General features: G+C 41.3%; 1 protein-coding gene across 2 annotated transcripts in view; it reads left to right on the top strand.

Moving 5' to 3' along the window:
- Positions 1–5,923: 5,923 nt before the first annotated feature.
- Positions 5,924–27,080, top strand: part of DYNC1LI1 (dynein cytoplasmic 1 light intermediate chain 1) — a 29,742-nt gene continuing 8,585 nt past the window's right edge. For both annotated transcript variants that reach the window (XM_080611730.1, XM_080611729.1), the window contains exons 1-6: positions 5,924–6,110; positions 6,381–6,454; positions 20,559–20,675; positions 22,264–22,494; positions 25,655–25,824; positions 26,948–27,041. In XM_080611730.1, the coding sequence (XP_080467856.1) occupies positions 5,950–6,110; positions 6,381–6,454; positions 20,559–20,675; positions 22,264–22,494; positions 25,655–25,824; positions 26,948–27,041 (847 nt within the window). In that variant the 5' untranslated portion in view covers positions 5,924–5,949. The remainder of the gene's footprint in view (positions 6,111–6,380; positions 6,455–20,558; positions 20,676–22,263; positions 22,495–25,654; positions 25,825–26,947; positions 27,042–27,080) is intronic.

Below are 27,080 nucleotides of genomic sequence, written 5' to 3'. Positions count from 1 at the left end.
TTTCTATCAATTTGCAGAGTAGAAAGCAGGTTAGTCTTACATTACTTGATTATACTAACCAAATTCATCCACTTATGCAGTTGTGAGGATGAAGATGATTTTAACAGGCAGTTTTATTGAAAAGGACATCATCTTTTCCAGAAATACTATTCACAATTCACAGAAAGAGAAATATGGAAGAGAATATCCTCCTCCAACATACAAAACAACATATCACTTAGTTAAAATATCAGTTTCTAATCTACTAGTTTAAGGAAGTGAGTATATATATATATATATGAACTCTGTAGACCTTCAATGACTGGAGTTTGAAGAGAAAGATGAAGGGAATCACATTAGTTCGTGTTAATAAAAATTAAAAATTTTGGAGTATGTTTTATTTAACAGATAGCAAGCTGAAAGTAGAGATGTCTTTTGGCAAGTAGTAAAACCTGTAACAAAATGTCTCCTATGAAGAGCTAAGATAAAATGGGAGTAGGTCTTAAGATCATTAAATCACTGAGATGATAGAAACCTAAACCCAATATATTTAATACAATACTCACATAATTAGAATAGTTTTTTCCAAGTTAAGCCCTCTAGAATGCTTACTTAAGTGGCAGCTAAAAATGCTTAGTGTCAAAGGAGGACTCCAAATTTTGAAACACTACCCCCTTTCAAGGATTTTATAGGTTTTGGAAATACCACCCAAGGACTAGGCCTGAGGGAAATGACCAATTAGAAACCAAGTCCTGCAGATGAGATTCTCAGACCACACAACAGAGCAGTTAGGTGATGGTGTGGCAGCCCCAGCTTAGAAGAGCATGTTTCACGTTTACATTAATTATGGGCAAGGCAGCCTGAGTACACATTTGCACTTTTGTAGATACTCTGCATCAACTGTCTCTATGAACACTCTCATTTTGCTGACTGGAAAAGTGGAAATATAACCCCCATTTTTGAAAAAGGGAAAAAAGGAAGACCCAGTCAGTCTCACCCCAGTACCTGGCAAGATCACTGAGCAGATACTCCTGGAAACTATGCTAAGTCACAAGGATAATAAGGGGGTGACTGGTGACAGCCAACATGCACTCACAAAGGGCAAATTGTGCTTGACCAGTTTGGTCTCAGTAGGGCCACAGCATTGGTGGATAAGAGAAGAGCAACTGACTTCATATACCTGGACTTGTGCAAAGCATTTGACACTGTCGCACACAACATCCTTATCTCTATAAATGCACAGCAAGCACATATTTTTAATCATCAGCCAGACAGGCAAAGAACATCTTAAATTCCATTGACTCCAAGTAAATTTCAGGGTGTACTTAAACACATGTTAAGGTGTTCTGCTGCATCTGCTGCAGAACAGTAACAAATTTAGTTTGAAGAAATAAAACATTGTCTCTGAAATGAAACAGTCTTTATCTTCTTTGCAGCAAGCCATAATACTCTGCTTCATAAGATCAGTTATCCCTGCACATTCGTAAAAATTTACAGTGCAGTATGTAGAAAATAAATGTAGAAGTACATTGCTGCATGCTCTGCAGAGCTTGTATTGCCAACCAGCAAAAAAACCCCATAATTGGATGAAGACTTAGGTTCAAATGAAGGTCAAATGAAACCCACAAATGTGATATGCAAAACTGGCCATAGCCTAATATTAGTTATGGATTCATCCCATGAGGTCTCCTGAGACATTTTTGTTACTCCTAAGTATTATCCAGTTTATGTTAACAAGTGTCAGCATACAGACTGAAATGTTAAACCTGTGTTGAAGTTGCCCATTTGCAATTTGTGCTGTTGTCATCTGCTCAGCTAAGTCATACAAGATTTTTCATTTCCTGACAGAATAACTTGAGCGTTGTAAAGAAGGAAAATTACCAGTAACTCACTTTCAAGATTAAATGATGATTAGCTGTTGATATTAAAACACTTTCAAAAGTCATTACCATCTCCATGAATGCTTTCTGGATATTGATTGCACATAAATTCAAATAATGACAATTCACTTTTTCCTCTTTTTAAGGTTTATTTTTGTACTTTTTATAAACTACAGCCAAAGGCAACAAAACATCCTGTCGGAAATTGTATGTATTCTACTTTTTCATTTCTGCCTTTTCAAAGAGATTCTTTCTGCACCGCAAATTACTGCTGTGTATTGAGCACTGTGACCTTTATGATTTTGGTTTCAACAGAAGGTCAACACTGCTAAGAAGGCAGTTTTGCCTTCAAGGCAAAACCTCTCTAACAACCCAAAATGGATCTTCTAAATGTAATTGAATATAACAATTCATTTCCATAGGCTTATGACAAAAATGCATTCTAAACTCATAACCAATTTTAGAGTATTTAGCCACTGACAATAACTGCAGAGAAGCTGGCCCATTACTTTTTGGATTTCATACAATGCTAATTCAGACAAAAGTTTTTATGTGAAAAGAGACAGCCAACAAGGAACCCTCTGTTAAGAACAAGCAGAGGGGTACAGAATAATCAAAGCACATCAGAAACTGAAAAGGCACAGAATATGAGAGAAACCACGAGTCCGTTCCCACAATCGCTAGCCAGCTGTGCACAGGAGGTGCTGGTCCTTTCTTGGTCAGCATGGCATAGCAAGCTCACAGCTACACAACTGACTCCCTCTTGGGGTCTGCACTTTGCCATCACCCCACAGCAGCTCACAGAAGGATGTGAATCTTGCTTGTATTAGTAAATGACATCATTTCACCAATGACATGTCATAGCTTGCCATTATTTATGCATAGTTAAGCCATTGGCAATACTTTTTCCAAGTTAAAACTGTTGCTAATGATCAACAGCTGAAACATCACAGTTGATGGACCTGATTTTTCATTATCTTGTCTTTTATAGTCATACCTACTCTCTAAGTGTAACAGCGATTTGGTGCAAGATACTATCAAACCAAAATGGTAATTTTAGGTAAGAAAACATAGTTTAAACTTGTAACTTCAAAACTTAAAATTTGATAGTCTGGATAAATAGCTAAAAGTTGAATGAGGTAGGAGAAAATGAGGCTTTTATGTTTGCTAGGTATCGTTAACATCAGTTCCTGTCCACAGCTACCTTTTGGAAAAAGCTGTGTGGAATGTTGTTCCCATATATTCACAAGATCACTTTGCCAGACAGAAAATTATTTCACAGGAAAGAATGTCTTATTGATTCCCTCTCCCCTTTTTTATGGTTACTTCATCTTCATTACAGGCTTTTCCTTAATTTCCTCTTCCTATAATGCTGCACAGCTAACTCTATGAATAATTCAATCAAGATACTGTATCAGCATACTGAAGTTGATGAAGACTTCATTTTCTCAACATTTTTGTTTCCATTTTGATTCTTTAACCTAATCTGAGAGGATGACCACCAAGCATTTCCATTTTCACCTTCACCTCTGCAGCTCCTGAGACAGAAATAAAATGGAGAGGAGGCAGAATAGGAGGGAGGGATTGCTTCTGGTAAAGGTAGCAAATATACCACACAAGCATCATCAGAACTGTTAGGTGTGACAAGCTGGTAAGTGAATCCTCAGAGAATTTTGACTGCGCACATCTCTTTCAAAGGGACACAGCAAAATCCTCCATTACAAGAGCATGAGACAGTGAAAGCCACCTTAAAAAGACTCCAGAGTGAATGGATGTCAGTGAAAGAAGGAGGGGAGAAAGAAAAGAAGTGGTCTGTCTCTCACTATGAATAATCTTCGGTAGATTTACAATCACCATATATATATATATGTATCTTTTTTTTTTTTTTTTTCCCAACTAGCAACATTAGCAGGAAAACTGCACCATTTTTCTCAACATCAGCATGTTCCCTATTAAGCACAAAGCAACATGCTGTTATTATTTTTCCACGTAGCCTTTTATTTTCTACAACTTTCACATTATTATTTACTTAATTATAAATTGTTATAATAATTTATAATTATTATATACACATTCTGGTTTCAAAAAGTTGTAAGGGAATATAATTTACATACCTCAAGTTTATATAATTCACACGCCAACAATATGATATGGAGTATTAAAATAACAAGTAACATGAAATAGTTCAACACTCTTGTTATTTTTGGTGCCTTTGGAGTGAGGTGCTAACAGCTAATTCATTGAATTTTAGAGATTCTTAGAAAGGCTTCACAAAAATCTCAAGACCACACATCAGGATAAATAGCAATCTATTTCTATGATTGTGTTAAAACAAATGTAATCCTTTTTGATTGAAAAAGGTTGCTAAAGTGTAGACTCTTCAAACTTGTTTCAGTTAGAAAATGTACGACAGAATCTGCTGGGGTTTTAAGTTCGGTTTTTCCTTTCTCTGAGAACTGCAACTTGACCTGCAACTGAGCTGACCTAACAGTTTACTGTAACTGAAATGGCATTCCCATCCCTCTGCTTTCCAAATTCTAACTCCTTCTGCTCTTCCTTCTCTCCTTACTCTCTGGTCAGTTCTGTTCCCCACCCTGTGCTCTGGCTCTGCCACTCAAACCCTTTTCCATGGCTGATTCCACTCACTAAAGTGGAATAGTTCTTCCACCATGCCAGTAATCAATTTTCTGCTATTACAGTGATTTAAATCAGTTGATCTGGCAGTGATAAAACCCAAAGATAACAGAAGAAGGGAGTTCACAGCAGGCCACAAGAAGGCCTTGCAGAGGCATGCAGCAAATGCTTTTTTCCTAGTGGCTTTTCAGCTCTATTTAGTTAAAACTGTTTACTGGATGACACATCTCCACCAAAACTTTGACAGTTTTCTGCAGCTGCTGTCTCTCCAAAACAAAATACTTTGGTCCAATAACTCTGTTATGGACCTGTGCCTCTGTTATGACAAATATCTGTAATTCAGTATATGGCACCTATTTTATACCTAATGAGCCTCACCAAAATTTACTTTCAGATTGGTGACCTACAAATTCCAATATCTGATCTCTACTAAAACAACACATGAAAGGAACATCTTTAGTTTGGGCTGCAAAGCAACAGAAAGCCATTGAGAGAAACACATAGATTTAAAAATAATAACAATCCTGGTTTAAAATACTACTTTGAAAGCAGTCTTTTCTGAATGAATAAATAAATGCAGGAACAAGAAAAAACCTGCAAGCAGGAACTGCTGACATACATAAACTGTTAACACTGACACTACCCTTCTGTATATCCAGGGGCTCTGGGAACGTTCCTCCTTTGTTAGAAAGGATGTACACAAGGAAGCACCCCCGTGTTACGTTTTTCCTGAACCGAAGGGGTAAAACTCGCCCAAGGGGTTTTTAAAGCATTTAAAGCTGCTCATGTGTTACCCTAGCAAACATGTTACCTCTGTAAATAAAGGGAAAAGACTTGACATGCTTGCTTGCTTCTTCTGGGACTTCTAGCAGGAATCGAGTTGTGAAAACGATAGCGATTTGACCCATCTTCTCCCAGCTCTAAAACGATACTTGTGAGAGAACAAGTAACAGGAAGGCCTCTCGGAGAAGAGAGGACACCCCTGTCCTCCCCAAAATGCATATCTCACCCCCAGCCGCACTTACTCTCCTGGATGCGAGGTGCCTCCTCTAGGGCTGCGGCTGCCTAGGGAACGGAGGGCACTCTGCCCACAACACCTCACCGCGGCAACCGGCGCAAAGGCGGACAACGACCACTTTCCCTCGCTCCACCGGGACAGGATGGGACGGCCCATCCCGTAGGGCTGCGACTCGCACTGCAGAGAGCCCGAAGGAAAAGCACCCGCTCCCTTTCACTCTACTCTGCTCTCCCAGAGCAGCTGGCAAGGACAGACCCGAGCAACCAAGACCCTCCAGCTCAGGCGCAGCGCCCTCAGAGGAGTAGGTGGAAGGGGAGCCGCTCGAGCATGGAACTCCGCCCCCCGCCCTCCCAACATCCGGGTTCCTGTGAGCCGCCGCGGCGCCGCCGCCCGCTTCGTGTCTCAGGGAAGCAAAGGGGCAGGGAGGAGGCAGGGAAGATGGCGGCGGCGGTGGGGAGAGCCGGTTCCTTTGGCTCCTCTTCGTCCGGACTCGGTTCGGTTGCCGGTTTTTCTTCCTCTTCGTCAGCCACTACGGCCACGACCAACAACAACGCGGAGCTGCGGGCAGGCGGCGATGAGGACGATGGGCAGAACCTCTGGTAATCCCCCGCCCCGCGGTCGAGCAGCTGGCTTTGCCGCCCTCGGCGCGGCTTCTTGCCCTTCGGGGGAGGTGGGATGGTTAATCCCCCCTGCTGGCGCTCGGCCCCTCTCAGTCACTGAGCTGGGGGGGCAGGAGAGGCTCCTCCCCTTGGTGGTGGCAGCTCCTGCCCTGCCCACCACCCCGATGCTGCTCCTGTACCCACCGCGGAGGTGGTGGGGTGTGAACCCCCGGCAGCGCCTTCCTAAGGGTTGTCTTCTCTCCGCCCCAGGTCGTGCATCCTCAGTGAGGTGTCCACTCGGTCCCGCTCTAAGCTACCTTCGGGGAAGAACGTCCTCCTGCTTGGTGAGGAAAGCATCCTGATCCCTTCCCTGCCGCACGCTGGTTTGCTCCTTCACCTGCTTTTGAGCGTCTGGGGCTTCTGTTTAGTGCTCGAAGGGGGGTGGTGTCGGGGCTGTGATGGTGGAAGGGTACTGACTTAACCCTCTCGCTTCTTCCCTTGTATGTTTTTCCTTCATTTTGAATATCCAGCATCCAGAGATGCTTTAGATATCCCTCTCGTTGTAGGTGCCTCGCCATAATACCCTTACTATCCTCCCCCCACCCTACCTCCTTAGGTAGACATGGCTTGGAAGGCTGGTTTCTATTGTCTTTCTCCCCTGATGAGTGTTGAGTTCGGGGACCTGTTACGAGACCTCCCCAGTTCATGCAGCCCGTGTTGCTTGCTGGTCCTTATGGTGTGTCATGCAGACACAAAAATCGCTTCCGTGGCCCCAGCGGTGTCAATGACGGATGCTGCCTGTTGGCCGGAGGGCGGAGTAGTCTGTATGGGCGTGTTGGCTGTGTCCTGCCCACACGCACCGAGCTTGTCAGCAGCAATATCATCAGCAAGTTGTGCGACAGCAGCGGCAGCGTTTGGCTGCTGGCTTTTATTGTGTTCTCTTATCTCCACCCAGTGTGTTAGTGCAACCTCGCGTTTGGCAGGGTTAGGAGTAACAATGGGACTATGGTAGGGCAATAGTGAGAGACACAGCTATTTTTCAGTGTTGAGAGGGAAAGAGGAGAAATGATTATGCCAAGCAAAACCAAAAACTTTGTGGAGGAGGAGGAGAAATGGATGCTCCCAAGTGTATGTGTGTTAACTGCTATTATATATATGTCTGAAAGACTAGTAAACAATACTACCAGTAGACAATTCAATGAATCTGAGTGGATGGATTTGTCAACTAGCTGCTTCTTCCCTCTTTTGCCAACATCCCTGTCCTTAGCAAGAGTTATGAATTGCTAGTATTTGGAAACCTGGTTAAAACCCAGTAAAGATATTCATGTGGACCCTATGCACACTATGATTCTGTGTAGTCATGTGGTTTGTACTCTTTTGAGGTTTTTCAAGTTAGGTTTTTTCCTCCATAATCCTAAAGCAATCACTGTGACTCTTTTTATCCAGTTTTGATAAGCTGAGTGACTTAAAACTGACCATGATGAAGACTGTACAAGGTTTAGTGAATCTGTTACAGGACTTCCTAGCCTTTAATTTGTTGGCCTTTATCTTACATGATTAAGTAGGATATTGAGATTGGAAGTTCTGTTGCTATTAAAGAAAGGAAAGATTTCATAATCATTGACAGCTTTTATGTGATATTTTGAAATTAACTTGGATGATTGTCCTGCTTGAAGTTGCAAGATTCTTCTTAAAACCGCGAACCTTGACAAGAAGATTACACTCTTGTTCTTTCTGTCTCTGTAGTCAGGCAATCCTTAGTACTCTGTAACTTGAGACCATGCTTCCTTCAGAACTAGAGGGGGCACAGACCACAGAATGCTTCTAAATGCTCACTTAGTTTGTGATGTTGAATTTTTTCTATAGAAAATTTCTTTTTACCTGTTTATATAGAGCTTATGGAATTATTTCCTTTAATGCTTTTATTTTTCTTTTTTGACTGACGCATTTTTTTAAAAGACTGGCAGATTTGTAGAAGAAATGCTAGTTCTTTCTCAGGAATCATGTTTTTTAGAAGGCCACAGTCCAAGGGAGAAAAAACAGTTTGTCATGTGTTTAGGGGAAAAATCATCAGATGTGAGGACTGGCCAGTAAGGACCACAGGCATGTTCTTTGTGAAGATACCTAATCCATGTGTTACACTTTGCTGCTCACTTGCAAGTCCTGATGCTGCTCCTGAAGCACACTAGCACAGGAAGATGAGAGCTCTTATGTATTCTGTGTTGGACAAATTCAGTATGTGAAGTTCTGTCTCTTCAGGTTCTTGAGCTGTGTGTTTGCAACTTTTGTTACCTCACATTTCTGCTGTTTCTAAGCTCTGTTCCTTCAGTTTTGTGCTAGCTTTTGTTGTTAACATAGGTCACTTCTTGCCATGACTATTTTTAGTTTTGTTGTTCTTGGAATACTTTTTAAGCAGGAGTTGTAAAGTTGGCCAGGGTCTTGATGGTTTTCACTGGTTTTGTGGTAGGCAAACATTTGCAGTATAAACAGTTATATTGGTCAAAATTCCCAGCTGAAACATGAGACGTAGTGATAAATGAGTGCTTATTCTCAATACAAACTGCATTAAACAAAGCAAATTCTCTAGGCCTTCAACACACCTCACCACAACCCCTGCCCAAAAACAAACCCCACAGAAAGACCAACCAGAAAAACCCATCACTTGTAGTTTTTTTGTCTGCTAGGACAAGTTTTCTAATTTGCCTGCAGAATTTATATTTCTCAAACCCTGCATGTACTCGTACACCCAGTTGTTCGGGAACCTGGATGTGTCTGGCATGCTAATTCTGTTATTTCAGTCTTTATTTTTTAGCTATATTAACATTGTGTTTTTAAGAACCTGGTGTCGTGGTTTAAGCCCAGCACGTATCTCAGAACCACGCAGCCGCTTGCTCACTCCCCCCCCCCGCCTTCCTCCCCCCACTCCCCAGAGAGCTGAACCCAGGACACCTGGAAAGCAATTCAAGACATCACAGAAATAACTGAAGGAAACTGGAATGCCAAATGTTAATCTCTAGATGTGGCACGTAGTTTTGTGAAGTGAAGGTTAATGTCTAATTCTGGTAATTCTCTGCTCAAAATCAGCCCCCCCAAATTAATTAACTTACAGTTCTACTTCTCCAAATTGTTTCACTTATAGATATTTCTTCAATATTATTTTCGTGTGAAGACTTTAAACTTTGATTGGCACGATGTGTAGCATAAAAGGATTTTTCTGTTCTTGTATGAACAGATAATAGAAATGGAAGTTTTCCTAACTTTTCTGTAAGGCAGGGATGCTCTGATTCCTGGGTAGCTCTTCATAGTGACCGTAGCTACCTCATTTAGTAAACTATTCCAGCAGAAAATGTAAGATGTCCCTGCTTTCTTAAGGAAATTAGGTGCTGTCAGTGACATTTCTAGCTGTTTTTTACAGATAGCCAAAGGAGTGTGGCTTTCTTCTTGTTGCTTGGTTGGGTTTGGTTTTCTCTTTTTTCTCTCCTGGACTATCTTCTCTTCTCACTTGTGTAACAAAGGTAGCTGATCAGAGGAGATGCTTTTTGCTGAGCTTCATGAGAAAACTGATGCTTATAACTGGAACCTCTCTTGTTCATTCCCTTGCTGGTGTATCTGAACCAGCAAGTAGAATAGAGGGAGCAGCTAAAAAGTCATCATTGCAGGTTATGGATGGAATCCATCATGCTTGGATGCAGGAGCTTGAGCTAGTCATTTATGCAGTAAACTGCAGCATGCATTCACGCAGTGATGGTCAAAGTCATTCCAGGCTGCACAAGACAACAGGCTCCCAGCCTGCAAGTGAACTGAGTAGTTGCTTTCTATCTGGCTCTGTATTTCATCCACTCCTCTCTCTGAAGCATAGTAGATTCTTGGCCTGCAATTCTAATGATGTCAGACCATGTGGTGACACATGTATACCTGACTGCAAGTGTCTGTGTTGCATACTTACACTTCTACTGAATCGCCAGCATTTTGATTTTATTCATGCATTTTACCCCACTTGATGACAAAGGCTTTGAGTTTAAAGGGCAGTGAGCATTCAACTGCCTTGTGTCCATGTTTTCTCTTTACCCCAGATATCTCAGTCTTCAGGGCCAGGCGTGTTCGTTTGAGTCTTTGAGCTCTGCTCCTGTCCAGTGGCTGTCAGGATGCCTGAGAAGAAGTTTTCACAACCCACAGCTAACTTACAGATACACTTTTCTATGTGTACACGTATTGGGAATGGCTGTTACTGTAGAAAATGGTGCATCTTGAAGAGCAGTTTTAGCTTGCTGCTTTCTTTTAGTGGACACATGCAATATAGTGAACTTCAAAATTAAGTTCTGATACACCATGAGAGTATGTACAATCACTATAAAAGCTGCTTGCTTGAATTTGTACTCAATGCTAGGAAAAGTAATTTTCTTCTTTATTTTTTCCAATTCATATAGCTGAAAGTTTTGCTGTGATCATTTAGTCATTACAATTGATGAAATACTGTCTGTTGATACTGTCCATATTGTTCATCACAAATGTTCCTTAATTCTCTAGTACTGCAGAAGTTGTCAGATTCTTTTCCTCTTCTTGCTACTTCTTCACCTTCTACAGGCTATGAAAGGCTTCCAAATATAGCCAATTTCTGTTTCAATCAGCAGAGCTACGCTGTGAAAGTGTCAATTGTTTTGATGGGGCATTGACCTAGATAAAATTCTAATTGCTTGTTTTGCAGTTACGTTTGTTTAGAACTAAGTAGTACTTCTTCATAATATCCTTGCTGCTGGAATACCTTTCCAAAAAGCCAGAGTTACATGGATGTTGCGTAGCAAAATTTACTTAGAACAGTTATTGAATTGCATTTACTGTAATTTGCCTCTGCTTTGCCAGAGGTGCTGCTGGTTACTGGTTATATCTCTGAAATAGCTCCAAAGGTGAGGAATAGTGAAAGGAATTGTGCTTGTGTTTTCCAGTCAGGTTAGTGGCAGAAGTACCAATAAAGATGTCCCTTTAATAGCAGCACAGGACTATTCTGTTTTGGTAGCAAGCCTGGACAAAATACACTGGATCATTTACTGCCGCGTAAAAGAAAAAGGCTTGCATTAGAGATGTATGCTGTTCATATTCTCTGCAACATTTGGTTTTCTCTGTCTGTGGGTTTCTCCATAAGTAACACTGTTACTCCTGTACCTGTTTTCACAGTCAGACTGTGTATTCTTGTGGTGCAGGACTTGACAAAAGGCATGCTGGAACATTGTTTTCAGTCTGCTTTCTATCATGTTGTAATGCAGAAGGGCAATTAAGGTGCGCTTTGGAAAAGTTATTTCATCTTTCAGTGCCACAAAGATACCAAATAAATCACATGTGAGGGCAAAGACTTATCTGGTGGAGTAAAACAAACTTAGAGGAGGAGAAGTTTTTTTGTCCAATAAGTAAATCATAATTTAATGACAACTTATTTGAGGATTTAATATGACCTCCTCATTGTGAACTTCCATGTCGTTTGGAGGGATTCTGGAGAAGGATCACATCAGCATAATTAATTTTGTTCTTCATTTCTCTGAAACGAAACTTAATTTGGCTTACCCTGATTATTTGGGCTTTGTTTTGCAAAAAGCAGTCTTCGATTAGTATAGTATGTGTAAACAAGTCTCTTCCACTAATGTGTGGCTGAGTAGAGGGTTATTAAATTCTCACAAGTTATTAACTTGTTATTAATCACAGTTATTAACTTGTAAGAAGTATTTTATATTGAAAATAACTGTAGTACATATGCATTTGGTTCTGGTAGGAAGAAGGCTGTTACATTTCCACTCTATGCACTTCCTGCATTAGGATTCAGACATTCAACATGGTGCAGAATAGAGACTGCTCTGTGATTCTGAGAAGGCAGAATCATGTCTGTCGTGGAGGTAACACAATGATTACTTTCATATACAGACTTCGAGAAGTAAGAAATGCCTTGGTTTAAGACAAGTGAAAATGTACTTGTTTTCATTTTCTAAATGGAAAGAAATATGGAAATAGCATGAGTAGTAAATATTCTTAATTTTAAAATGTTCAGTTGGAAGTTTAGCAAAGTTCTGTAACAGAGAGCCTAACTTCTCTCTAACATAATAATTTATGGTTGAACAGTTCAAGTAGCAGCTCATAGATAAGGGCCTGCTTGCCTGCATTCACAGAAGGCAATTCATCCACCTCATTGCGCCTTCCCATCTATGGGCGCCCGTTTTGCTAGATTGGTATTGTAGCAGAGCATTCAGTGATACTCCATTTTCTGGCTCAATAAACATACTTTTCTGCCTGGAGTAGTGAGAAGGGAGGAGGCTGGGCAGGCTTTTGTATTATGGCTTCAGATATCTTTGAGGGCAGCAACAAGAAGGATGTCATCAAACTCTGTTTTGTAGACAGAGCAGCACCTTGGACAGAGAAGCTTTGACAAGCACTACCCCAAACTTGAGCTCCTCAGAGAGGTGAAGTGTAGCAGCATGAGGATAACAATGAAACAGCTTTTTTTCAGTCAAGTATAAGAATTTCCATTTTGTTAACAAGATGGTGAAATACTGTGTGGAAGCAGATTGGTTTGGCTTTGTTTCAACTGCTTCCTAGCCTGGCTTTTCTGCAAAATTTAATCTGTTGTCCCTCTTTTACTTGTCTTCAGCTTTGTTGTGATGCTTCTAGCAAGCAGTGCTACACATTTCCTCACTGTAGTATTAACTTGTGAGTGCAGTTTAATGTAATGAGGAATTTTAGTTCTTTAGGATTTACTCTGGAAGAGGAGGACCTTTTATGTTACTTGCAGAGGAGGTATTCAGGATCTTAAATGTGCATCAATCTACTTGATTTTTATTCTACTTTGCTATTCTATATTTAGAACCATGTGTAAGAAATCCTTTGCTCTGTAAGCTTATGTACGGAAGTCAGTTGTTAATTTGATTGTCACAAAGTTAGAAATAAAGAAGCAGCTAAAGGATTTTCCATCTCAGTTTTGGAGGAAAGAGGAGGAGGAAGATGATGACTTTCTGAAGGTGCATGAGGCTCTGTTACATATTGCTTCAGTAGCACTTAAAAATAATTCTGTTCCATAATTTTAACATGCAATGATGTTCAAATCTGGGGAATATGAATCACGGAATCCTTAGGTTTAGAAGAGATCTCTGGAGATCATCTAGTCCAGCCCCCCTGCCAAGGCAGGGCCACCCAGAGCAGGGGCACACTGCCAACTCATAGTCAACTTGTCATCAACCAATACTCCCAGCTCCTTCTCAGCTGAACTGCTCTCTAGTAGGTCAGTCCCTAACCTGTACTGGTATTTGGAGTTCTTTCCTCCTTAGGTGCAGTACTCTACACTCGCCCTTGTTGAATCTCATTAGGTTTCTCTCTGCCGAGTTCTCCAGCCTATCAAGGTCCTGCTGAATGGCAGCACAGCCTTCAGGTGTATCAGCTGTAACAAGGATACCAATACATTTGCAGCCATCACAATTTCAAATGCTATCTGCAACACACTAAAAATGGAAAGTAGAGGTGGATGGAACCTCAAGTCTTTGCAAGTTCTCTCAGCCAAGGCAGTCATCTTTTCCTAATATTTTGAGAATTGTGTGGGCAAAAAGGAGGAAATCCTTATGTTGTGTAGGATGGTCCTGGTTTTACTTTCTGACAACTTTTTCCAGAATATTGACTCTAACATGGCTTACGTTTGTTGAGAGCTCTGGATCTGTGGAACAGGGCATGTTTGGTTAGGCAGCTGTCTTGCACCCTTGGAAGTGAGCTGTTCTATTTGTATATTAGCTGGTTTATGCATTGCTAATTTGTTTTGGACCACTTGTTGGTATTGCTTCTGACCCTTTTCCCCACAGATCTCTTGGTTTATCTTACATCATCTACAAGCCACGCTATTATTCTCATATACCTGAATAATTAATGAAAGGAGTACCAGTCCTTTCAAACATCAGCGATGTGTCATTCTGGCTTTCTAGTGAATGATGAGTATTGCTTTTGACATGCAGTAACTTGTATTAACTGACAGTTATGTCTGTCAGTGACCCACCTACCTATTCTTGGTGGATATTGAAATGGGTGGATATTTGGTAAGGAGAAGGCAGAAGAGAATCTTCTTCACAGAACAGATTAAATGTAAATAATTCTGTGATGGGTGGCTGAAACGACTACTGTGTGTGCATGAGAGGAAACAGGACTGCCTCCTCCAGGCCCAAACTGTGCAGGGGCCTCAGGCGTCCCCTGAAGCTCATGGAGGAGTGGAGGAGGCTGTCAACCCAGGAAGCTGGGAAATAGTAACAACAAAAAACAACAAAAAAAAGAGGAAGAGGACAATTAAAAACAAGGGGCTTCCTCCTAAAGCTGTTGTCCCCACCCAGAACCGCTTTGCTGTCCTGCAGGGTGCTAAGAAGGAAGGGCACTGGCACCAGAAACAACCGGCTGGTGCGCCGGTAAAGAAGATCACTACTGGTGCTGCCAGGAAAAAGAGACGAGTCATAGTGGTAGGGGACTCTACTTTGAAAGGGACAGAGGCACTCATCTGTTGGCCTGACCCGGTCTCGAGGGAGGTGTGTTGCCTACCTGGAGCACGGATCAGGGATGTTGCAGAGAGGCTGCCTACTCTAGTGAGACCCACGGACTATTACCCACTTCTGGTGATCCATGTGGGTGCTAGCGATGTTGATAGGCTGGAGAACATAAAGAAGGACTACAGAGCCCTAGGAGAGGTGGTTAGGGGCTCTGGAGCTCAGATTGTCTTTTCATCAATTCTCCAGGATACAGGGGGAGACCTTTTTGAGAGCTGGGAGAGCTTTTTGCTAGGAGGATTGGCCAAGTTAATAAATGGTTAAAAGGATGGTGCCATAGTCAGGGGTTTGGGTGTTCTGAATACGGGACCCAAGTTAGTAGGCCAGGTCTACTGGGGCTGGTAAAGCTGATCTGACAAAGAAGAGGAAGAGTGGTTTTGGTAGGAGGCTTGCCAGGCTGGTCAAGGTTTCTTTAAACTAGATGTGTTGGGGGAGGGTGGCATCGTTCCATCCCAACACACCCAGTCAGTTGCCAGCACCTACAATAAATGCTCGGAGCGATGCAGAGATATTCCAGCTGCTCCAGCCAATGAGCTGGCTTCATTTGAAGCTCGGCTCAGATGCCTCCATACAAACGCCCGTAGCATGGGGAACAAACAAGAGGAATTAGAGATGTGTGCACGACTACGGGAATATGATATAGCAGGCATCACAGAAACATGGTGGGATGGCTCCTACGACTGGAGTGTTGGAATGGAAGGTTACAGGCTCTTTAGAAAAGACAGGCCTGGCAGGCAGGGAGGGGGAGTTGCTATTTATGTTAGAGATAGGCTGGAGAGTATGGAACTCTGTCTGGGGACGGGTGAGCAGTTGACAGAGAGTTTGTGGGTCAGGGTCAAAGAGAGAACAGCAATGGGGGACATTACTGTGGGGATCTGTTACAGACCGCCTGATCAAGGGGAATCTGTGGATGAAGTGCTCTATAGGCAGATAGGAACAGCCTCACGCTCACAGGCCCTTGTTCTCATGGGAGACTTCAACCACCCTGACATCTGTTGGAGTGAAGGTACGGCCCGGCACAAGTAATCCAGGAGGTTCCTCGATTGTGTGGAAGACAACTTTCTTCTGCAAGTAATAGAGGAGCTGACAAGGAGAGGTGCCGTGCTTGACCTCGTGCTCACCAACAGGGAGGGGCTGGTTAGAAATGTGACGCTCCAGGGCAGCCTTGGTTGCAGTGACCACGAGATGGTCGAATTCGAGATCCTTGGGACAGTGAAAAGAGCGTGTAGCAAGCTCACTGCCCTGGACTTCAAGAGAGCAGACTTTGGCCTCTTCAGGAGCCTGCTTAGTAAGGTTCCATAGGACACAGCCCTAGAGAGCAGGGGGGCCCAAGACTCTTGGTTGTTATTCAAGGATCACCTGCTCCAAGCTCAGGAGTGTTGCATCCCAACTAGAAGGAAGTGCAGCAAGAGGGCCAGGAGACCTCCTTGGATGGATAAGGAGCTGCTCAGGAAAATTCAAAGGAAAAAAGAGGCTTATAGAAGGTGGAAACAGGGACAGGCAGCCTGGGAAGAATACAGGGATGCTGTCTGGGAAGCTAGGGACCAGGTGAGGAAGACTAAGGCCCAGTTAGAATTGAACTTGGCTAGGGATGTTAAGGATAATAGGAAGGGATTCTATAGGTACGTAGTGAGTAAAAGACAGACTAGGGACAACGTAGGCCCCCTTCAGAAGATATCGGGAGAACTGGCTACCCAGGATTTGGAGAAGGCTGAGGTTCTTAATGACTTCTTTGCCTCGGTCTTCACTGGCAAAGTCTCTGACCGCACCACCCAAGTCTTGGAAGGCGAACGCAGGGACTATGAGAATGAAGACCCTAGGCCCACTGTAGGAGAGGATCTGGTTCGAGACCATCTTAAAAACCTAAACGTACACAAGTCCATGGGACCTGACGAAATCCATCCACAGGTCCTGAAGGAGCTGGCGAATGAAGTTGCTAAGCCACTGGCCATCATATTTGAAAAATCATGGCAGTCAGTTCCCAATGACTGGAAGAAGGGAAATATAACCCCCATTTTCAAGAAGGGGAAAATGGATGACCCGGGGAATTACAGACCAGTCAGTCTCACTTCTGTGCCTGGCAAAACTCTTGGAGCAGATTCTCCTGGAAGACATGCTAAGGCACATGAAAAACAAGGAGGTGGTTGGTGACAGCCAGCATGGCTTCACTAAAGGGAAATCTTGCCTGACCAATTTGGTGGCCTTCTATGATGGGGCTACGAAACTGATGGACAGGGGCAGAGCAGTTGATGTCATCTACCTGGATTTGTGCAAAGCCTTTGACACTGTCCCACATGACATCCTTGTCTCTAAATTGGAGAGACATCAATTTGATGGGTGGACCACTCGGTGGATAAAGAACTGGCTGGATGGCGGCATGCAAAGAGTTGTGGTCAATGGCTCAATGTCCGGCTGGAGATCAGTAACGAGTGGTGTCCCTCAGGGATCGGTGTTGGGACCGGTCTTGTTCAACATCTTTGTCGGTGACATGGACAGTGGGATTGAGTGCGCCCTCAGCAAGTTTGCCAATGACACCAAGCTGTGTGGTTCGGTTGATACGCCGGAGGGAAGGGATGCCATCCAGAGGGACCTTGACACGCTTGTGAGGTGGGCCGATGCCAACCTTATGAAGTTTAACCATGCCAAGTGCAAGGTCCTGCACCTGGGTGGGAGCAATCCCAGGCACAGCTACAGGTTGGGCAGAGAAGAGATTCAGAGCAGCCCTGCAGAGAAGGACTTGGGGGTGTTGGTCGATGAGAAAATGAACATGAGCTGGCTTCAGTGTGCGCTCGCAGCCCAGAAAGCCAACCGTATCCTGGGCTGCATCAAGAGGAGTGTGACCAGCAGGTCGAAGGAGGTGATCCTGCCCCTCTACTCTGCTCTTGTGAGACCTCCCTTGGAGTATTGTGTACAGTTCTGGTGTCCTCAGCATAAAAAGGACATGGAACTGTTGGAACAAGTCCAGAGGAGGGCCACGAGGATGATCAGGGGACTGGAGCACCTCCCGTATGGAGACAGGCTGAGAAAGCTGGGGCTGTTCAACCTGGAGAAGAGAAGGCTGCGTGGAGACCTCATAGCAGCCTTCCAGTATCTGAAGGGGGCCTACAAGGATGCTGGGGATGGACTATTCATCAGGGACTGTAGTGACGGGACAAGGGGTAACGGGTTCAAACTTAAACAGGGGAAGTTTAGATTGGATATAAGGAAGAAATTCTTTACTGAGAGGGTGGTGAGGCACTGGAATGGGTTGCCCAGGGAGGCTGTGAATGCTCCATCCTTGGCGGTGTTCAAAGCCAGGTTAGATGAGGCCTTGGGTGGCATGGTTTAGTGTGGGGTGTCCCTGCCCATGTCAGGGGGGTTGGAACTAGATGATCTCAAGGTCCTTTCCAACCCTAACTATTCTATGATTGTATGTGTCCAAAGGTACTAATTTTATGTCAAAAAAACTTGTCTTATGCTGTATAGGTAACTTCTTTCTTTGTAGGGTCTGAACGTAATTACTGGAAAACTCGAGGAGGGAAAATAAAATTCCAGCTCTCAATTTACCGTAAGATATTAACTTAACAGTATTGAACTTCAGTTCACTTCAGGCATTTAGAAATGCTGGGTTGGGGAGGAAATCATGCTACACAACCATGATGAGTAAGGGCCTTGTGGGATATTAGCAAGAACACTTCCAAACAATCAAGTTGCATATATATTAGCATTAGTTTAATTATAATTGTTTGATTTAGACTGCTGAAGTGTATCTTTTGTCATGTTTACGACTTTTCATAACCACAGATGTTTCTTAAACCCTTAAGTTGTAGCCACTTTTGTAAAGAACTGGCAGATGTACTTCACAGAAGATGCTAACCTTTCCTAGCACAAATAGTTGTAATCTTTATTGCCACCTATGTGAAGCAAACTGATATGCAAGAGAAGTCAACTGTTCTGAGAACTTAGGAAAGCTGAAAAGTGCAACCCCTCTTTAAAAGGAGTATCAAATTTAGTTTTGTCTTACCTTTTGAGCTTTCTGCTGGCACAAAATAACTGAAGCTGTCTGTTTAAGAAGGTAAAATAACACAATGAATCACACAGAAATTGTTGGCAAAAGTAATGGCAACTTCAGCAGCACAACATGTCAATGCAGCCGCTCTTAATAAAGCCTCCCAGTTATTTGTAGATGGCAAATTTAAGAAGCTTGAATAAGTACTTCGGTGAAGGCAGAGGAGGAATTGTAATTCATCTCTTGTGATGAAGCTTGAACTCTTCACTGCTTGGGCAGAATTGTTATTTAAGAGAATATCGTCACAAGAAGAAGAGTTTAATGTACAAGTAGAAAATAGCTGTGCTTTCCAAAGCTTATTTAAAACTAGCTATAGCTGTTTAGTTATGTGTGTGTTGATTTATTATAGTTAAGGAACTACCAAACAAACTCTTAAATGTTGAAAAAGTTAGACTGATACAACTTCATTTTTCACCTAAGTTCTCTATACTTAACCAGATTGTAACCTTCAGTTCTGGTCTTGTTTTTCTTTCTCTCTTTTATTATTTTTTAATTTATTTATTAATTTTTTTTTTAAAAGGGGAGGGGCAAAAAACCCCTTTTCATTCCATTGAGTAAAATCCTCTGGGCTATATAGAGTAAAAGGTCTTATGCTTTCTGGCAGCTTCTACACTATTAGTGAAATCTGAAAATAAGGCTGAACTCTAAACTGAAGACTTCACGTGGTAATCTTGGGGATGATATGTTGAGTAAATTCAAAATCAGTCCATGACAGTATCATTATTCTGCTCCCTTCTGTGCTTCTGTCTGTAGTCTTTTTAACTTAGACATAACATTGTCTACAAGCTCACGATCAGTTTTCTTTAAAGGGAAACCTTCATTACAGTTAGCAGTGGAAATTACTGTCCTTGAACTCTTCTCTTTGTTATGTAGTTAAAAGCAAGTGTTTATACTCCCCTGGGCAGGAAAGACTTCGGAAAAAATACTTTGGCATAAAACTGATAAGGTGCTTCTAACTTGTGTGTGAGTTCCAAGGATTTTCTAATGTCTAACTGTTATGTACCCATCATACTGCCAAATTCAAGTAGCAATACCCCTCTTAATGTCCAAATTCAGCTTGGTTACTCTTTCAAACTGGAAAAACTGCATGCATATGAATATAATATGAAATAAATGAAATAATATGAAATAAATATTATAATATAATATGAAATAAAAGTTTTTCAAGAAAAGTCTCCGGCAATAGCTGAGGTGTTCACACTTTGCACATGCTGTAAGGTTTAATGGTTATCCAAGCTCCCACTGGAGGAGTGAATGGACTCAGATTGCAGGCTTGTCACTGTGTGTCGACCTAATCACACATGTACTGTAAGGCAAGAGGCTTACTGTTTGTCACCACTTTGTAAGATTTCTTTAGACCTGTAACAGAGAAAAGATTCAAAGAAATCAACCCATAAAACCCTAAGGAAATAGATTTGCCTTGCTCAGCCTGATGGTGTGTGCTATTTGATAGGAGAGAGTTCCAAATAATACTTTTCTGATAGCAAGATGAGCTTACTGTGGCATGAACGCTACTTTAGAAAGACTTTGTTACCACTTTGGTTGCAATTGAAAGACTGTAATTGTTTGTGGTATTTAACTACCTTAAGGTATCTGCTTAAAGATACATGTAAGAGCCTAATTCAGATAGGATAGTTAGTGGCAAAATTGTATTTATCAGTAATTAGAAGATTTGAAGCTTAGGCATGTGCTCTGAGCAGATGGCTGAGTTGGGCAAAGCCCACTGTATTTCAAAGCTTTAATGAGCTCAGTTACCCTCTTAGTATATGGTTTCCTTCTTGCCCCAGGTGGTTTTTAATATGTAGCTGTGAGTAAAGATTGAGTGGTATCTAACTTCTGTTTCTCCAGGTGAAGATGGAGCAGGTAAAACTAGCTTAATAGGAAAAATTCAAGGAATAGAGGAATACAAAAAAGGAAGAGGAATGGAGTATTTGTACTTAAATGTGCATGATGAAGATCGAGATGGTAAGTTTTTATTTCTAATAATATCTTAAACCAATTTGAAAGAAAAATCAGGAGTGTAATACTTGGAATGACAGTGGGATGTTTTTCTTTCTTTGTAAGTTGCAGGAGTCCAGCTTAGGTCACAAGTAATTTGTATCCTGAGGAAGTTTCTTGGTGTAATTCTTTTAGCATATACCATGAAGCAGTCAAAAGAAAAGCCTGGGGAAAAAAATTAAGAGCAGGGAAGCAGTCTTAGCTGCAGTGTTCTGGATAGATGCGCATTCCTCAGCCCTAGAGGAAAAGGTGCTCTTGCCTTGTGTTTCAAATACTGTAGCAAGTATTTTTCTCTTTTTGAATATACAAAGAAGCGTTTGTCTTGGTGGTATGAGAATCTGCAAGATTATGTATCATAAATTGATAGGTAGGAAAATATGCACAGTGCTAAAGGAAATTTAAAAAACAAACAACAAAAGACTGCCAAACCACCAACACAAAAATTTGGAGGAAGGAGAAATAAGTAAAAGGTGTATTTCAGCTGGCTTGAGTTTGCTTATGGCTACAAGGTAAAAAAGATGTTTAAGATCCAGCCTCAATATACCTGCAGTTATGGGATGGATATTTACTGCTTATATATGGGGAAACAAGGGAAGGAGTATGACCAGGTTCTGTAGAGGTGCAGTGAATTATCTAGATGGCAATACTTGGTGAGCTGTGCATAAGGACATACTGGGAGCTGTGGGGGAAAAATGGGAGCTCTTGTCTAAACTGTATGAGCAAATACAGATAGAAGGAGAAGGAGAAGCAGAACCAGAAGTTGGGCCTTTTCTGACTCCCATGTCTGGCTGTTGGTTTCCAAGATGATTTGACCAGGGTGTTTGGTCTAAATGTTTTCCTCAGAACTTCTGTAACCAGTACAAAAAACTTACCTGAAGGCAAAATGTAATTATGTTAAGCTCTCTAATTTTGAATCAGCAGCTCCTCATTTACTGCAGAAGTGTTTCTGAATATTGTTTGTTGTTTGGGGAGAAAAAAGCAGTGGGATGGTCTGTCTGTATGGTGATTGGCCTTTTGCAAATCTGAAAAAATAACTTTATCCATAAAGTCCATCTAAATAATGAAAAACTTGCAGTTCTGCTCTGGTTTTCTGAAAGGTGAAGGTACATTCTGTACTTCAAAAAATCTATAGGCATATCACATTGGAGTTTTGAAGGGGAGATGTCAATCCTTGAACTGAGCAGGCCAACGGCTGAGAAAGGGTGGCTTAATTCGCCCAATTCCCCCCCTTCTAAGTTGCATCTTGAAGAAAACTTTTTCCCTCTCTAAAACGGTGAACATGAAATTTGGAAATGCTGAATGCTGTCTCTGGATTCTCACTTACAGATAATAAATTTAAGATCTTCAGTTACCAGCCATTAAACATCAGGGTCTGGAAGACAAGGAGCTTGTCCCCAAAAGCTCTAGTTTGCTCTGTTGCTATGCATTTTAATTGACTGATAAAACAAGTCAGCTGCTTTCTTCCTTATATTTTATATGTCTGAAGAAGATTTAATAGCTCTGTTATGTAGTGGACTGTTTCCAGTAAGTCTCATAAAATGTTTTTCCTTTGTAGACCAAACAAGATGTAATGTATGGATTTTAGATGGTGACTTGTATCACAAAGGTCTTCTTAAATTTGCAATGGAAGCAAGCTCTCTAAAGGACACTCTAATTATGTTGGTAGTAGACATGTCTAGGCCTTGGACTGCACTGGATTCTTTACAAAAATGGGCGAGTGTTGTAAGAGAACATATTGACAAGTTAAAAATTCCTCCTGAAGAAATGAAAGAAATGGAACAAAAGTGTGAGTATTCTGCAAATATGTAGGAATCCATTTAATCAAATATGCTTAATACTTTCTGCACCATTTAATCTCTCCATTACAGTTCTTTTCATGCTTTGGAAATGTTACTTAAAATTAGGAGTTATCAAGCAAGTCAAGCTTCAGATAAGTCTCAATATGTGAGTGATACTGGTATTTCTTTCTAACAGAAGTAGGGGTGGAAGCTTTCAGAATGAACACAGCTGATTGTACATTCTTGCGTCTTACAGTTTTTTCTAGATAAGATTCTTGAAGGAAAAAGAAAGCTTCTTAGCTTTCAATTATTTATGTATTTATTTTAAAGGCAAATCACTGCATCAGTTTCTTAACTGTTCCTGTAATTAGTCTGTCTAGAGAACCTGAGACCTGATCTCTGCCTACCAAAAGTGTAATTGTTGGGAGGATTCATGACATTACCATAATGTCTGGGCCCTTTCTATTTGAAGAGTTTTATCATCATTATTATTGACAGTAATGCAGATGTAATTTTATTTTGGCATGGATATGATATAGCTCTTTGTCCTCTTAGTTTTAAACACGCAGAACACAAAGATTTTGCAGGATTCCTTAAGCTATATGACTGAACTCACTAACATCATAATTCTGTATTACTTCTGGGCAGCCTCTGTGTTTCCCTGAGGGTACCAAAACATGAGTCTTTGCTGTTCATCTCTTGGTGAATCACTACAAGGAAGAGTGTTTGAGAAAGCCATGTGTTAAGATCAAATAGCATGATTAAACTTTGTGTGTAAGTCTGAAGTTGCTCTCGGGACTGTATGTTCTTAAGCAATTGACTGCCAGTTTGCTGAATAGCTTTTTCAGCAGTGGAAGTTGTAGCTCTGCTGTGATAAAGTAGTCCATGAGGTGGCAGTTGTAGATACTCTGGGGGGAGTTAATTTATTCTTTTGAGAGAGAGATTCTTCTAAGGGAAGTATCATCCTTGAGAATCATATTTTCCACAAGAAGAACTTGTGTAGGAGGGAGGAGCTGAGAAATTCTGGATGTGGTTTTAGGTTCTGTTTGGTTTGTTTTCAGGGGGTGGTGTGTGTGCATATTGAACACTTCCCCGAGGCAGTTTCAGGATAGGATTTTATTGGATGAAAGTAGTAAGGGTGCAGCATCTCCATTATCAAAAATGTGTAGCTGAGAGTTTTGCTTCTTTACTAATGGAGTGAACAGAAGAGGGGAACTATAAAATCCAGAAAATGTGATTGAGTCAAGAAAAACAGCTACTCATTAAAAGTTTTGTCTGCTTTGTTGTTCTTTTGTCATCTGCTCTAATTCTTACAGATGCTGATGGTATGCGACTTGGGTGTAACAGAAGCCCTGGACACAATCCAGATATGACTGGAAGCTGCTTTTGTTTTGAACCTCTTGTAATGTGGCTTCATGCATTGCTAGGCAGGCAGCAGCCTGACATTGCCAAGAGGAGGAGGGAGGAATCTTGCTTGCCTGACTTCTGGCTATATGGTCCCACTTAATTCTTGTGCCAGGCTCAGTGCTCCTGAGAGGCTCCTGTGAACTGACTTAACGTGCTGACAGGACTGAAATCTACGGAGGGTTTGTGTGTGTAGTTTTCTGGAGGTGTGCTGCTGTTTTCCTGTTCTAGCAACTTCATTCCACTTACAAACAGACCCTGTGAGGACCAAGACTGGTATGGGAAGGCATTAGGGGATACATACCTGCTGTGTGTGAAGGGTTGGAATAGCTCTTCCTGCTACAAAATTCTTCTGAGCCTAACAATGCCTTGTAGCCTCTTCACTTTAATTTTTTTTCTAAGAAAGCTTCTAGCACTGCAGTAGTGTGACTTTTATCTTAGGCATGTAGTTTTCCCAAAGCAGACAGGATGCTGTGTAGGAAAGGCTCCCTAGAGTGGCTGGCGTATCATGGTAAGAGCTCTGTATTTAAAACATGGTTAATTTGGGAGGCTCTTGGAACTCTGAGACCAGACTGAAGTAGCAGCATTCCCTGAATAAGAGGCTAAGTTGTCTGTTCGAGTAGAAATGATAGTCAGTGCATGTGCTTTTTGTTATTGTAAACTCAAAGAAAATCTGTGGAAAACTTGAATAATCTTGGCATAATACATCTTTTTCTCTAAGGTGCTGAAATAAGTCTTGCTCTGGTAATTCAACTAACACATTGCTAGGTATGAACTCAGAGGGTTTCAATCAGTTTAGTGAAGGTGTAGCAGTGGATAATGTAAATCAGAGGAAAGCAGTGAGAATGTACTGGAGTACTTAGCTGCTAGTGGGCACAGTGCAGCTGAATTGTCTTACTGCCTGATTTGTTTCGCCTGAATTGGGATGTGCTACTCGTGGAAAATAATTAGTAGCGGGGTTTGGTAGAGTGCTGTTTCTGTTAGGTGAAACAGGAGGCTTGGTGTGAAACGTACAGATGTTTTATGCCTAATACTGCATCCCTGACTATAGGAATAGTAAGTGACCATGTGATTATAGCTTTTTGGGTGTATGCACTGGAATGTGACAGGAAAAAGTTAGCCACACTTGTTAACTTTATCTTTTTTTTTTCTAATTCTTGTTATACTCTGACTTGCCCTCCTTGCTAAATTTTAAGTAGTGTCTGATCTATTGTAAAAGCATACAAAATATTTCATATGCTATGAAGTAATTATAAAGCTAGTTAATAACTCATGTTTGTGTATTCTATTCTTTTTACTTATTACTACTGTAGATTCACTGTACAGAGAGAGGGAAGTGTGGAGAAGGGGTTTTAGCTAAGCTGCTGTGTAACACTTAATTCTTGTTAGTTTTAACAAACCATTCCATTAATTTTGCCAAGAAAAATGGAATGAAACATATCAGACAGTAATAGTTAATAGCAACTGCCAAGTGGTTCCACAGTGGTAAAATAAAAATGGTTCAATGCTGTCCTTATGGAGAGTCTTACCTGGTTGTGTTCCTCTAGCTGGCCATCAAGCAGATCTCAGACTTACTAGTCTTGTGCTCTCTTGTGCTGCACAGAGTAAACAAATAGTTAGTACTTGGTGCATGCTCAACTTTTTAACATAAAGAAGCAGGAGTATTATATGATCAATAGTGCTAGAGCTCAATGGCAGTGAAAATCATTGTTGAATAATAGAATAAAATAGCTGATCTGTTAATATAACTTTTTTTACTTTCAGTGGTAAGAGACTTCCAGGAATACATAGAACCAGGCGAGGATTTTCCAGCTTCTCCGCAGAGAAGAAATACTTCATTACAGGAAGACAAAGATGACAGTGTGATTTTACCCCTTGGTGCAGATACACTAACATGTAACTTAGGCATTCCAGTAGTAGTAGTTTGTACAAAGGTTTGTTTGACATTTCAGTTTTTTTGCATATTTTATTTAAGCAACTTTGTCAGTTATGGGTGGGAAGCACATAGTTATTTTTCACTCTGAATACCTTGCATAAGAATTCTTTAAAAATGTGTAATGCTGAAGGTTGGTTATCTTCAGGAAGCCCCGATTTCATGTCATTTTGGGATTAATTTTTCCTTTAGTTCTACCAGTTTTAAAGGAATTGAGAAACAATTCAGATCTAGTTTTGCTCACAGAAGTCAGCTGGTCAGTCAGCAGCTAGGATTCCCCTTGGTCTCCACAGTCCTTGTGATTCTGCAAATAGTGGTTTGGTAGGGTTGTTTTTAATATTTCAGATCTTTTTCTGAATATTAATATATTTGAGGGCTCTAGTTAGTTAAGTGCTGCTCTGTTAACTTTCCTCAGTTCTTGGGATGTTTCTGTGATCTCTTTTGCTTTTTGTTAGGTATGTAACTATATTCTTAGCCATACCTTTAGATTGTTTTGTTGGTTTGGTTGTTTTTCCCACCTGAGTTCTCATTGGCATTAAGCGTACTGCATCTGCAGCCTCTGCTGGCCCACAGTGAAAGAATAAACCTTTTGATGAATATATTGTTCCTTCACTGGAATGCAAACCTTCTTATTTGTCTTTTTCTCATCTGCTAGTTCTGGTGTTCACTTTTTTTTTTTTTTGTGCTTCCACGTTTCTTGATTTTGCCTCCCTTTGCCAAAGGGCTGGTTAGTAACCGGATAAAAAACCCCGCTATGTCCTGTACTACCACAGTGTGTAAAAATATATTTGGAAGAAAATGGTGGTATCATTCAGTGGGTCAGTCTTTCAACAGAGACTTTTGAGTTGCTGCTTTATGGGGGAGTGAATGAAAAATGGCAATCCCTTGATCTCCCAAGTTAGGGCTGATCACATATATATTATATATTATATATTATTTAAAAAAAAAAAAGTTTAAATTATGCTTTTAAACTATCTTAGCAGTTTTGCGATTTTTTTTTTTTTTTTTTCTGCACCACCCGCCCCAGTCCATCCCCCTTGTCCAGCTGTGAACTGGATGTGTAGTAGCACTGCTATTTCAACAGGTAACTGAAAGTGGTGTGTTCATGTTGTGTGTTTTGATAGTGTGATGCCATCAGCGTTCTGGAAAAAGAACATGACTACAGAGATGAACACTTTGACTTCATTCAGTCACATATCAGACGGTTTTGCTTACAGTGTATCCTTTGTCACATCTTAAAGATGATAGTGAGTCAAT

Source organism: Psittacula echo (assembly GCF_963264785.1).
Source record: "Psittacula echo genome assembly, chromosome: 2".
Lineage (NCBI taxonomy): Eukaryota > Metazoa > Chordata > Aves > Psittaciformes > Psittacidae > Psittacula > Psittacula echo.
Note: the sequence above shows the minus strand (reverse complement) of the source record. Positions and strands in the feature narration are given on the sequence as shown.